This window comes from Pseudophryne corroboree, chromosome 2 (genome assembly GCF_028390025.1).
Source record: "Pseudophryne corroboree isolate aPseCor3 chromosome 2, aPseCor3.hap2, whole genome shotgun sequence".
Classification (NCBI taxonomy): domain Eukaryota; kingdom Metazoa; phylum Chordata; class Amphibia; order Anura; family Myobatrachidae; genus Pseudophryne; species Pseudophryne corroboree.
Genome location: NC_086445.1, coordinates 116,401,381 through 116,414,981, shown reverse-complemented (window position 1 = coordinate 116,414,981; position 13,601 = coordinate 116,401,381). Strand labels below are relative to the sequence as shown.

The 13,601-nt window shown below is 49.5% G+C and overlaps 1 protein-coding gene across 1 annotated transcript in view; it reads left to right on the top strand.

The window, feature by feature from the left end:
- Positions 1 to 13,601, top strand: part of IFT88 (intraflagellar transport 88) — a 201,417-nt gene that overhangs the window by 43,843 nt on the left and 143,973 nt on the right. Inside the window, exons 8-9 of the mRNA XM_063951641.1 lie at positions 1,209 to 1,299; positions 1,393 to 1,497. Of these exons, the coding sequence (XP_063807711.1) occupies positions 1,209 to 1,299; positions 1,393 to 1,497 (196 nt within the window). The remainder of the gene's footprint in view (positions 1 to 1,208; positions 1,300 to 1,392; positions 1,498 to 13,601) is intronic.

The following is a 13,601-nucleotide window of genomic DNA, read 5'->3' as shown; positions in this document are numbered from 1 at the left end:
CGCATGCGCAGTAGTAACCTGATCGCTGCGCTGCAAAAATCGGCAGCGTGCGATCAACTCGGAATGACCCCCATAGTACATACACACGGTGCCAACTTGCAAAAGATACCATCAGTGGCCATATCCAGGAGTATGCTATCGTTGACGACATTGTCAGGTTTTGTGCCATGCAGATACGACCAGAAGGCGTCACTGACGAGTGTGGAAATAGTGCGTACACACTGGACGATTTAAACGATTTGTGATTCCGATTCATCGGAATCGGACAAATCATTAAAAAAAAATGTCTAATGTGTACCCAGCTTTAGAGTCTACAGAAAGAGAGGTAATTCCTTGTCATTTGTGTATTCGATCCAGTGGCTTTTCTTTGATCATCTTCAACAGGCCAGGCCAAACTGTGGCTCTCTAGCTGTTATGAAACTACAAGTCCCAGCATGACCTGCCACAGTTTTGCTATTAGGGGATGATAAAATGGTGGCAGGGCATGCTGGGATATGTTGTTTCACAACATCAGGGGAACATTCTTCAAATGAAGAGAAGCAATAGGACACGAGGACATGCACTGAGACTGGAGGGGGGAGGTTCACGGGAAATTTGAGAAAAAATTACTTCACAGAAAGGGTAGTGGACAAGTGGAGTAGCCTCCCATCAGAGGTGGTAGAGGCTAAGACAGTAGAGCAATTTAAACATGCATGGGATAGACATAAGGATATCCTTACAAAGAAATGAGGATCAAATAAGGTTCGAGATAAAAAAAATATGGTAAAAAAAAAATGGGGGGCAGACTAGATGCGCCAAGTGGTTCTTATCTGCCGTCAAATTCTATGTTTCTATCTGGAGAGCCACAGGTTGGCCAGGCCTGATCTGCAATAACTCCTATTTGATTACTTGGTATAACTCCCGTACTTGTTTAATTATGAGAATGACCACTTTGCTATTTAAAAGGGAAGCGCGCTTTTTTTAATTTTTTTTAAAGAACTTTATGACCTTCTTTATAACACTATCTAGTAAATGCGGGTGATGCTCCCTCAGGTGCACTACGACCTTTAGCCAGAATGCGCCTGGAGTCAATCGCACTGCAGGCTCACTGCACAGGGATGGGGAATCTGTCCCGCCTTTAAAAAGTGAACTTCCCCCTTAAAAAATCTCAATGTGAACTACGTTTTACTGATCAGAAACGTCACTCATTGTGCCGTAATGTCTTACAGGCCTGACGAAAAGATTAGACAATTAGAGAAAAAAGTGAATGAATTAATAGAAGAAAGCTGTATTGCCAACAGTAACGGAGATTTAAATCTGGTGAGTGTTATATTTACATTGGGTTTACAAGCCATTTGTTGTACGTTTATATGGTCATCCTACTCCTATATTATAATGGTATCTGTGTCTTAGGCCCTGGAAAAAGCTAAGGAAGCTGGGAAGAAGGAGAGAGCTTTGGTGAGACAGCGAGAACAAGTCTTGTCCCCAGAGAACATTAATTTGGACCTTACGTATTCGGTAGGTACAGTTATATTGCCACATTAAATCTTAATACAGATGTGTCTTCACACACCGTGCCCTTGATGCCATTTGGCGTGAGTGAGCCGCGCCTGCTGTAGCAGTGTGCCGTCTTTTTCACCTGCATGTGTGTCCTAATCGCAGTGCAATGCGATAAAACCGCTTTACGAGACTGCACTGATTGTTTGTTATCTGTGTGCGACTGAGTCTTAATCTGTATAAGAAGCACAACGGAACTAGGTGTGTAAAAAGCTGCGGTCGCACACAGGCATTCAAGTGTTGTATATGAAATGAATCACTGTATCATGAAGCAGTTATGTCCCATTGTCAGTAAGACACACACTTGCATGAAAAACACGTTCAGTGCACGGGACCTTAAGGTAGGGTTCACACTGAAGGGGCATGTTCTCTGTCAAATAAATATATTTAATAAAAAACATTTGGGAGGTTGTGAGAGTGCCACTGTCTGCTAAAAAAAATTGCTATGTACAGACACAAACCTAACGGTTTTCTCCTTCATCAATCTGGGGGACGCTGCGCACATACTAATGGGTCAGAGGGCGTGGATATGGAATTGGGTACAGAATCTATCAAAACTAACTCCTCCCTCTTCTGACCCCTCCTATGTACAGTCTCTCCACAGACCTAGCCTCAGTTTTAGTTTTGTGCCTTGGAGGACAGGCACCGTTTCTTTTGCTGTTAGATTTTAGTTAGGTTTTTGTTTCCTATCTGTTTTGTATTTATGCTTAGACCCTGTATACAGGCGACAAGCATATTATGAGTGGGGTTAGGTATGTTAGGGGCGGCTGTGCGCCCTATGTCTCACTCAATCAGCCTCTAGAAAGTCACCATGCCAGAGGTCTCTGGGGCTTTCTGTTTGCCGGACACAGCACCGAGGAGGCACTGTATCAGGTAGGACAGTCACAACCTGCCCTGGCAGTGTTGGACCGAGTCCCATTTACCTCATTCTCCATCACCCATTTAGCGGGTGACTGCAGTGTCACGCAGCAGGGTACTTGGGAGCAGCCAGATTGAGGGAGCGCTCCGCTTACAGGACACCGGTTGCCGCACACCGCTGCTTCGGATCCTGCTACTGCCCTTTTCTGATCACAGGCGGCGGGGCTGTAGCCTCGGCCGTACGTTCTCTGAAGGGGGTTTACGGCTGCGACCGGCCATTCTCCTGAAGGGAATTTCGGAGTGTGGGCGGTGTCCAGCTTCCCACCGAGCTCTTCCCACCGAGCTCTTCCCACTCTGTTTTGCCCATCACTGTCTGTAGGGGCTAACTCGAGCAGCAGGCGCCATTTTCCTGCCTCTCTCGCTCGCTCGCTCTCTCGCTCTCTCAGCGCTGTCTGACCAAGTTACGTTGCTCAGCACACTGAGGAGAATATTTGGCAGAAAACTGACTCACCCTGATAAGTATACAAGCGGGGTTCAGGCAATACACTGTTTTAGAGCTAGGTCAGAAGTCTGCATCAGCCCTTTTTCCTTTCTGCATATATCTATATATGTAGTTTCACTATAACACAGTTATCTCTTGTCTCACCCTGTTTATTACACAGGCGAGGAACATATCATACCAAGTGTTGTTTTTTTCTAAATATACAGTGAGCATAGACACCATTTCTTTACCTGTACTATTGTTTACAGATATTGTTTTTGTACCATGGCCAGTAAACCAGACAAATCTGCTAAACGGAAGGCAGGTTCAGTTGTTTACTTTGCCTGTTCGCAATGTGGCTACAAACTTCCAAAGGGTAGCACAGACCCAAGTACTCTCTGTACCCCATGCTCCGGGACACCAGTTGCGGAGCAACCGGGAGGTTCCACGGATCAGTCTATAGGTGGGTACACACTGACAGATATATCTGCCGATCAATTGCGCGGCAGATATATCTATGGACGGATCGGGCAGTGTGTTGAGCATACACACTGCCCGATCCGTCGGGGACTGACGTCATGAACTGGGCGGGCGTGTACACACGCCCTCCCAGTTCAGCTGTCAATCACTGCCGCCCGCTGCAGCATGTGTACGGCGGTTGGTCGACCGTCCGTACATACACAGCGACGCGCCAATATATCGGCCGTACACACTGGCCGACGGACCCGCGATATATCGGCCGTTCAAGAGAACGGCCGATATATCGTCCAGTGTGTACCCACCTTATGTCTCTATGGGCCAGGAACATGGCAGATTCCATGGCTGACCTGCGCCAGTCCCAATCGGGTACGCCGTCTGAGGAACTACCTTGGGCCAGAAATATGGGTAGGCGTCTCGCATTTCTCTAACGTCCTAGTGGATGCTGGGAACTCCGAAAGGACCATGGGGAATAGCGGGCTCCGAAGGAGGCTGGGCACTCTAGAAAGATTTAGGACTACCTGGTGTGCACTGGCTCCTCCCACTATGACCCTCCTCCAAGCCTCAGTAAGATTTTGTGCCCGGCCGAGGTTGGATGCACACTAGGGGCTCTCCTGAGCTCTTAGAAGAAAGATAGTCTTAGGTTTATTATTTTCAGTGAGACCTGCTGGCAACAGGCTCACTGCAGCGAGGGACTAAGGGGAGAAGAAGCGAACTTGCCTGCTTGCAGCCGGATTGGGCTTCTTAGGCTACTGGACACCATTAGCTCCAGAGGGATCGACCGCAGGCCCAGCCTTGATGTTCGGTCCCGGAGCCGCGCCGCCGTCCCCCTTACAGAGCCAGAAGCAAGAAGATGGTCCGGAAAATCGGCGGCATGAAGACATCAGTCTTCACCAAGGTAGCGCACAGCACTGCAGCTGTGCGCCATTGCTCCTCTCACACTTCACACTCCGGTCACTGAGGGTGCAGGGCGCTGGGGGGGGGGGGCGCCCTGAGGCAGCAATAAAAACACCTTGGCTGGCAAAAATACCTCAATATATAGCCCCAGGGGCTATATATGAGGTAAATACCCCTGCCAGAATCCAGAAAAAAGCGGGAGAATAGGCCGCGGAAAAGGGGCGGAGCTATCTCCCTCAGCACACTGGGCGCCATTTTTCCCTCACAGTTCCGCTGGAAGGAAGCTCCCTGGCTCTCCCCTGCAGACTACTCTACAGAAAAGGGTAAAAAAGAGAGAGGGGGGGCATTTAATTTGGCGCAGTATATAGTTTATATTAAAAAGCAGCTATAAGGGACATAACTCAGTTAGTCCTTGCCTTATATAGCGCTCTGGTGTGTGCTGGCATACTCTCACTCTGTCCCCCCAAAGGGCTTTTGTGGGTCCTGTCCTCTATATTGAGCATTCGCTGTGTGTGTGGAGTGTGTCGGTACGGCTGTGTCGACATGTTTGATGAGGATAATGAGGTGGAGGCGGAGCAGATGCCTTTAGAAGGGATGTCACCCCCTGGGGGGCAGACACCTGAGTGGATGTGCTTATGGAAAGAAATGAGTGCACGTATAGACTCATTACATAAGAAATTTGACGACATGCCGACTGCGGGACAGCCGAGTTTTCAGCTCGTGCCTGTCCAGGTGTCTCAAAAGTCATCAGGGGCTCTGAAACGCCCGCTATCTCAGATGGCACAAGTAGATGTCGACACGGATACTGACACCAGTGTCGACGAGGAGGAGTCAAATTTAATGCCCATGAAGGCCATTCACTGCATGATTGAGGCAATGAAAGAGGTGTTAAATATCCAGGTACCACAAAAAAGGGTATTATGTTTGGGGAGAAAAAACTACCTGTAGTTTTTCCCCCGTCAGATGAATTAAATGAAGTGTGTGAAGAAGCGTGGGCTTCCCCTGATAAGAAATTGGTAATTCCTAAGAAGGTACTAATGGCGTTCCCTTTCCCGCCAGAGGATAGGTTACGTTGGGAAACACCTCCTAGAGTGGATAAAGCGCTCACACGTTTGTCTAAAAAGGTGGCACTACCGTCTCAGGATACGGCCGCCCTTAAGGAACCTGCTGATAGAAAGCAGGAGGCGATCCTGAAGTCTGTATATACACACTCAGGCATTATACTTAGACCAGCTATTGCTAACAATTGACCATATCAAAGACTCAGTCTTATATATGAGAGATGCACAGAGGGAAGTCTGCCGGCTGGCATCTAAAATAAGTGCATTGTCCATCTCTGCTAGGAGATGCTTATGGACTCGCCAGTGGACTGGAGATGCAGATTCCAAAAGGCACATGGAAGTTTTGCCTTATAAGGGGGAGGAATTATTTGGGGATGGTCTCTCCGACCTAGTTTCCACAGCAACGTCTGGGAAGTCAGCATTTTTACCCCATGTCCCCTCAGCTAGCAGCGATTCACAAGCTGTATTCCCAGCAGGTGATAATCAAGGTACCCCTACTTCAACATGGCCGGGGTTACTATTCCACACTATTTGTGGTGCCGAAACCGGACGGTTCGGTGAGACCCATTTTAAATTTGAAATCCTTGAACACATACATAAAAAAATTCAAGTTCAAGATGAAATCGCTCAGGGCGGTTATTGCAAGCCTGGAGGAGGGGGATTACATGGTATCCCTGGACATCAAGGATGCTTACCTGCATGTCCACATTTACCATCCTCACCAGGAGTACCTCAGATTTGTGGTACAGGATTGCCATTACCAATTCCAGACGCTGCCGTTTGGACTCTCCACGGCACCGAGGGTATTTACCAAGGTTATGGCGGAAATGATGATACTCCTTCGAAAAAAGGGAGTTTTACTTATCCCATACTTGGACGATCTCCTAATAAAGGCACGATCCAAGGAACAGTTGTTAGTGGGAGTAGCACTATCTCAGGAAGTGCTGCGCCAGCACGGCTGGATTCTGAATATCCCAAAGTCACAGCTGGTCCCGACGACACGTCTAATGTTCCTGGGAATGATTCTGGACACAGTCCAGAAAAAAGTGTTTCTCCCGGAGGAGAAAGCCAGGGAGTTGTCTTCTCTAGTCAGAGACCTCCTAAAACCAAAACAGGTATTGGTGCATCACTGCACGCGGGTCCTGGGAAAGATGGTAGCTTCTTACGAAGCAATTCCATTCGGCAGGTTCCATGCCAGGATTTTTCAGTGGGACCTGTTGGACAAGTGGTCCGGATCGCATCTTCAGATGCATCGCTTGATAACCCTGTCCCCAAGAACCAGGGTGTCTCTTCTGTGGTGGCTGCAGAGTGCTCATCTTTTGGAGGGCCGCAGATTCGGCATACAGGACTGGGTCCTGGTGACCACTGATGCCAGCCTACGAGGCTGGTGGGCAGTCACAAAGGGAAGAAACTTCCAAGGACTATGGTCAAGTCAGGAGACTTCCCTTCACATAAATATTCTGGAACTAAGGGCCATTTACAATGCCCTAAGTCAAGCAAAATCCCTGCTCCTACACCAGCCGGTGCTGATCCAGTCAGACAACATCACGGCAGTCGCCCATGTGAATCGACAGGGCGGCACAAGGAGCAGGATGGCAATGGCAGAAGCCACAAGGATTCTCCGATGGGCGGAAAATCATGTACTAGCACTGTCAGCAGTGTTCATCCCGGGAGTGGACAACTGGGAAGCAGACTTTCTCAGTAGGCACGACCTCCACCCGGGAGAGTGGGGACTTCATCCAGAAGTCTTCCAAATGATTGTAAATCAGTGGGGTCGTCCACAGGTGGACATGATGGCGTCCCGCCTAAACAAAAAACTAGAGAGGTATTGCGCCAGGTCAAGAGACCCTCAGGCGATAGCTGTGGACGCTCTAGTGACACCGTGGGTGTACCAGTCAGTTTATGTGTTCCCTCCTCTACCTCTCATACCAAAGGTATTGAGAATAATAAGAAAGCGAGGTGTAAACACAATTCTCGTGGTTCCGGATTGGCCAAGAAGAGCGTGGTACCCGGAACTTCAAGAGATGATCTCAGAGGACCCGTGGTCTCTGCCGCTCAGACAAGACCTGCTACAGCAGGGGCCCTGTTTGTTCCAAGACTTACCGCGGCTGCGTTTGACGGCATGGTGGTTGAACGCCGGATCCTGAAGGAAAAGGGCATTCCGGAGGAAGTCATTCCTACGCTTATTAAAGCTAGAAAAGAGGTTGCAGCAAATCATTATCACCGCATATGGCGGAAGTATGTTGCATGGTGTGAGGCCGAAAAGGCCCCAACAGAGGAATTTCAACTAGGTCGATTTCTGCATTTCCTGCAAGCAGGAGTTAATATGGGCCTAAAACTAGGCTCCATTAAAGTACAGATCTCGGCTCTGTCGATTTTCTTTCAAAAAGAACTAGCTTCAGTACCTGAAGTTCAGACATTTGTGAAAGGAGTGCTGCATATTCAGCCCCCATTTGTGCCTCCTGTGGCACCTTGGGATCTCAACGTGATGTTGAGTTTCTTAAAATCACATTGGTTTGAGCCACTAAAAACCGTGGATCTGAAATATCTCACGTGGAAAGTGGTCATGTTATTGGCTTTGGCTTCAGCCAGGCGTGTGTCAGAATTGGCGGCTTTATCATGTAAAAGCCCTTATCTGATTTTCCATATGGATAGGGCAGAATTGAGGACTCGTCCCCAATTTCTCCCAAAGGTGGTGTCAGCGTTTCACCTGAACCAGCCTATTGTGGTGCCTGCGGCTAGTAGGGACTTGGAGGACTCCAAGTTGCTAGACGTTGTCAGGGCCCTGAAAATATATGTTTCCAGGACGGCTGGAGTCAGAAAATCTGACTCGCTGTTTATCCTGTATGCACCCAACAAGCTGGGTGCTCCTGCTTCTAAGCAGACTATTGCTCGCTGGATTTGTAGTACAATTCAGCTTGCTCATTCTGTGGCAGGCCTGCCACAGCCAAAATCTGTAAATGCCCATTCCACTAGGAAGGTGGGCTCATCTTGGGCGGCTGCCCGAGGGGTCTCGGCTTTACAACTTTGCCGAGCAGCTACTTGGTCAGGGGCAAACACGTTTGCAAAATTCTACAAATTTGATACCCTGGCTGAGGAGGACCTGGAGTTCTCTCATTCGGTGCTGCAGAGTCATCCGCACTCTCCCGCCCGTTTGGGAGCTTTGGTATAATCCCCATGGTCCTTTTGGAGTTCCCAGCATCCACTAGGACGTCAGAGAAAATAAGAATTTACTCACCGGTAATTCTATTTCTCGTAGTCCGTAGTGGATGCTGGGCGCCCATCCCAAGTGCGGTTTATCTGCAATACTTGTACATAGTTATTGTTAACTAAATCGGGTTATTGTTGAGCCATCTGTTGAGAGGCTCAGTTGTTTCATACTGTTAACTGGGATTCATATCACGAGTTGTACGGTGTGATTGGTGTGGCTGGTATGAGTCTTACCCGGGATTCAAAATCCTTCCTTATTGTGTACGCTCGTCCGGGCACAGTGTCCTAACTGAGGCTTGGAGGAGGGTCATAGTGGGAGAAGCCAGTGCACACCAGGTAGTCCTAAATCTTTCTAGAGTGCCCAGCCTCCTTCGGAGCCCGCTATTCCCCATGGTCCTTTCGGAGTTCCCAGTATCCACTACGGACTACGAGAAATAGAATTACCGGTGAGTAAATTCTTATTTTTTTTATTTTGCAATCAATTGTTACTAGTTTTCAGATAAACAAAGAGCAATCACAGGTTACAAGCATCATAGTAAGAAAGACATTGCAGAAAAACAAAATTTCTCTGACGTCCTAGTGGATGCTGGGGACTCCGTAAGGACCATGGGGAATAGACGGGCTCCGCAGGAGACTGGGCACTCTAAAGAAAGAGTCAGGACTATCTGGTGTGCACTGGCTCCTCCCCCTATGACCCTCCTCCAAGCCTCAGTTAGATTTCTGTGCCCGGCCGAGCTGGATGCACACTAGGGGCTCTCCTGAGCTCCTAGAAAGAAAGTATAGTTTAGTTTTTTTATTTTACAGTGAGATCTGCTGGCAACAGACTCACTGCAGCGAGGGACTAAGGGGAGAAGAAGCGAACCTACCTAACTGGTGGTAGCTTGGGCTTCTTAGGCTACTGGACACCATTAGCTCCAGAGGGATCGAACACAGGACCCGACCTCGTCGTCCGTTCCCTGAGCCGCGCCGCCGTCCCCCTTACAGAGCCAGAAGCAAGAAGGTCCGGAAAATCGGCGGCTGAAGACTTCTGTCTTCCTCCAAGGTAGCGCACAGCACTGCAGCTGTGCGCCATTGCTCCTCATGCACACCACACACTCCGGTCACTGATGGGTGCAGGGCGCTGGGGGGGGGGGGGGGGCGCCCTGAGCAGCAATAATATACACCTTGGCTGGCAAACTAACACCATATATAGCCCCAGGGGCTATATAGGTGTAAATTAACCCCTGCCAGACGTTATGAAATAGCGGGAGAAAGCCAGCCGAAAAAGGGGCGGAGCCTTCTCCCTCAGCACACTGGCGCCATTTTCCCTCACAGCTTCGCTGGAAGGATCGCTCCCTGGCTCTCCCCTGCAGTCCTGCACTACAGAAAGGGTAAAAAAGAGAGGGGGGGCACAATGTAGGCGCAGTATACAATATATATGCAGCTATAAGGGAAAACACTTTTATAAGGTGATATCCCTGTGATATATAGGGCTCTGGTGTGTGCTGGCATACTCTCCCTCTGTCTCCCCAAAGGGCTTTGTGGGGTCCTGTCCTCTGTCAGAGCATTCCCTGTGTGTGTGATGTGTGTCGGTACTGCTGTGTCGACATGTTTGATGAGGATAATGATGTGGAGGCGGAGCAAATGCCTGTGAATGTGATGTCACCCCCTGCGGGGTCGACACCTGTGTGGATGGACTTATGGAAGGAATTACGTGACAGTGTCAGCTCCTTACATAAAAGGTTTGACGACATAGGACAGCCGGCTTCTCAGCTTGTGCCTGTCCAAGCGTCTCAAATGTCATCAGGGGCTGTAAAACGCCCGCTACCTCAGATGACAGATACAGATGTCGACACGGATACCGACTCCAATGTCGACGACGATGATACTAGTGTACCCTCCAATAGGTCCACCCGTTACATGATTGAGGCAATGAAAAATGTATTACACATTTCTGATAATACCCCAGGTACCACAAAAAAGGGTATTATGTTTGGTGAGAAAAAACTACCAGTAGTTTTTCCTGCATCTGAGAAATTAAATGAGGTGTGTGAGGAAGCGTGGTCTTCCCCAGATAAGAAATTAATAGTTTCTAAACGGTTATTGGCAGCGTACCCTTTCCCGCCAGAGGATAGGTCACGTTGGGAAACACCCCCTAGGGTAGATAAAGCGCTGACACGCTTATCAAAAAAGGTGGCACTACCGTCTCCGGATACGGCCGCCCTAAAGGAACCTGCTGATAGAAAGCAGGAACATACCCTAAAAGCTATATACACACACACACCGGCATTATATTGAGACCCGCTATTGCATCGGCTTGGATGTGCAGTGCTGCAGCTGCGTGGTCAGATTCCCTGTCGGATAACATTGATACCATGGATAGGGACAATATTTTGCTGACTATAGAGCATATAAAAGACGCCGTCTTATACATGCGTGATGCACATAGGGATATTTGCCGGCTGGCATCAAAAATAAGCGCTATGTCCATTGCCGCCAGAAGGGGGTTATGGACTCGGCAATGGTCAGGCGATGCCGACTCGAAGCGGCACATGGAAGTTTTGCCCTATAAAGGGGGTGGAACTTTTTGGGGATGGTCTGTCAGACCTCGTTTCCACAGATACTGCTGGGAAATCGACCTTTTTGCCACAGGCTACCCCACAGCAAAAGAAAGCACCGTATTATCAGGTACAGTCCTTTCGACCCCAGAAAAATAAGAGGGCTAGAGGCTCATCCTTTCTGCCGAGGGGCAGAGGTAGGGGGAAAAAGCTGCAGCACACAGCTAGTTCCCAAGAGCAGAAGTCCTCCCCTGCGTCCGGTAAGTCCACAGCATGACGCTGGGGCTGCTCAGGCGGACCCGGGTACGGTGGGGGCCCGTCTCAGGAATTTCAGCACACAGTGGGCTCTCTCACAGGTGGATCCCTGGGTCCTTCAAGTAGTGTCTCAGGGGTACAGGCTGGAATTCGAGACGTCTCCCCCCTGCCGTTTCCTAAAATCTGCCTTACCGGCAACTCCCTCTGCCAGGGAGGCAGTGTTGGTGGCTATTCAAAAACTATATTCACAGCAAGCGATTGTCAAGGTACCCCTCCTTCAACAGGGAAAGGGTTACTATTCCACAATGTTTGTGGTACCGAAACCGGACGGTTCGGTGAGACCCATCTTAAATTTAAAAGCCTTGAACACTTATATCAAAAGGTTCAAGATGGAATCGCTCAGGGCGGTTATTGCGAGCCTGGACGAGGGGGATTACATGGTCTCCCTGGACATCAAGGATGCGTACCTGCATGTCCCTATTTACCCTCCGCACCAGGAGTACCTCAGATTTGTGGTACAGGACTGTCACTATCAGTTCCAGACGCTGCCGTTTGGGTTATCCACGGCACCGAGGGTCTTTACCAAGGTAATGGCCGAAATGATGATACTCCTTAGCAAGAAGGGAGTTTTAATTATCCCATACTTGGACGATCTCCTGATAAAGGCGAGGTCCAAAGAACAGTTGGTAGTGGGGGTAGCACTTTCTCGGGAAGTGCTACAACAGCACGGCTGGATTCTCAATATTCCAAAGTCACAGCTGGTCCCGACGACACGTCTTCTGTTCCTGGGAATGATTCTGGACACAGACCAGAAAAGAGTGTTTCTTCCAGTGGAAAAAGCCGAGGAGTTGTCATCTCTAGTAAGAGACATCCTAAAACCAGGACAGGTGTCGGTACATCAATGCACACGAGTCCTGGGAAAAATGGTAGCTTCGTACGAAGCAATCCCATTCGGAAGGTTCCATACAAGGACGTTCCAGTGGGACCTGTTGGACAAATGGTCCGGGTCCCATCTCCAGATGCAACAGCGGATAACCCTGTCGGCAAGGACCAGGGTGTCGCTGCTGTGGTGGCTGCAGAGGGCTCATCTACTAGAGGGCCGCAGATTCGGAATACAGGACTGGGTCCTGGTGACCACGGATGCCAGCCTTCGGGGCTGGGGTGCAGTCACACAGGGAAGAAATTTCCAAGGACTGTGGTCAAATCGGGAGATTTCGCTTCACATAAATATTCTGGAGCTAAGGGCCATTTACAATGCCCTAAGCCAAGCAAGGCCCCTGCTTCAGAACCAGCCGGTACTGATCCAATCAGACAACATCACGGCGGTCGCCCCATGTAAACAGACAGGGCGGCACAAGAAGCAGGATGGTGATGGCAGAAGCCACAAGGATTCTCCGATGGGCAGAGAATCATGTGTTGGCACTGACAGCAGTGTTCATTCCGGGAGTGGACAACTGGGAAGCAGACTTCCTCAGCAGGCACGACCTCCACCCGGGAGAATGGGGACTTCATCCAGAAGTCTTCCAAATGCTGGTAGACCGTTGGGAAAGACCACAGGTGGACATGATGGCGTCCCGCCTCAACAAAAAGTTGAAAAGATATTGCGCCAGGTCAAGGGACCCTCAGGCGATCGCTGTGGACGCTCTAGTGACACCGTGGGTGTACCAGTCGGTTTATGTGTTTCCTCCTCTGCCTCTCATTCCCAAGGTACTGAGAATAATAAGAAAGCGAGGAGTGAAAACTATACTCGTGGTTCCGGATTGGCCAAGAAGAGCATGGTACCCGGAACTTCAAGAGATGCTTGCAGAGGACCCTTGGCCTCTGCCGCTCAGACAAGACCTGCTGCAGCAGGGACCCTGTCTGTTCCAAGACTTACCGCAGCTACGTTTGACGGCATGGCGGTTGAACACCGGATCCTAAAGGAAAAGGGCATTCCGGAGGAAGTCATCCCTACCCTGATCAAAGCCAGGAAGGATGTCACCGCAAAACATTATCACCGCATTTGGCGAAAATATGTTGCGTGGTGTGAGGCCAAGAAGGCCCCGATGGAGGAATTTCAGCTGGGTCGATTCCTGCATTTCCTGCAAGCAGGGGTGACGTTGGGCCTCAAATTGGGGTCCATTAAGGTCCAGATTTCGGCTCTGTCGATTTTCTTCCAAAAAGAACTGGCTTCACTGCCTGAAGTTCAGACGTTTGTCAAAGGAGTTCTGCATATTCAGCCTCCTTTTGTGGCCCCAGTGGCACCTTGGGATCTCAATGTGGTTTTGGAATTCCTGAAATCACATTGGT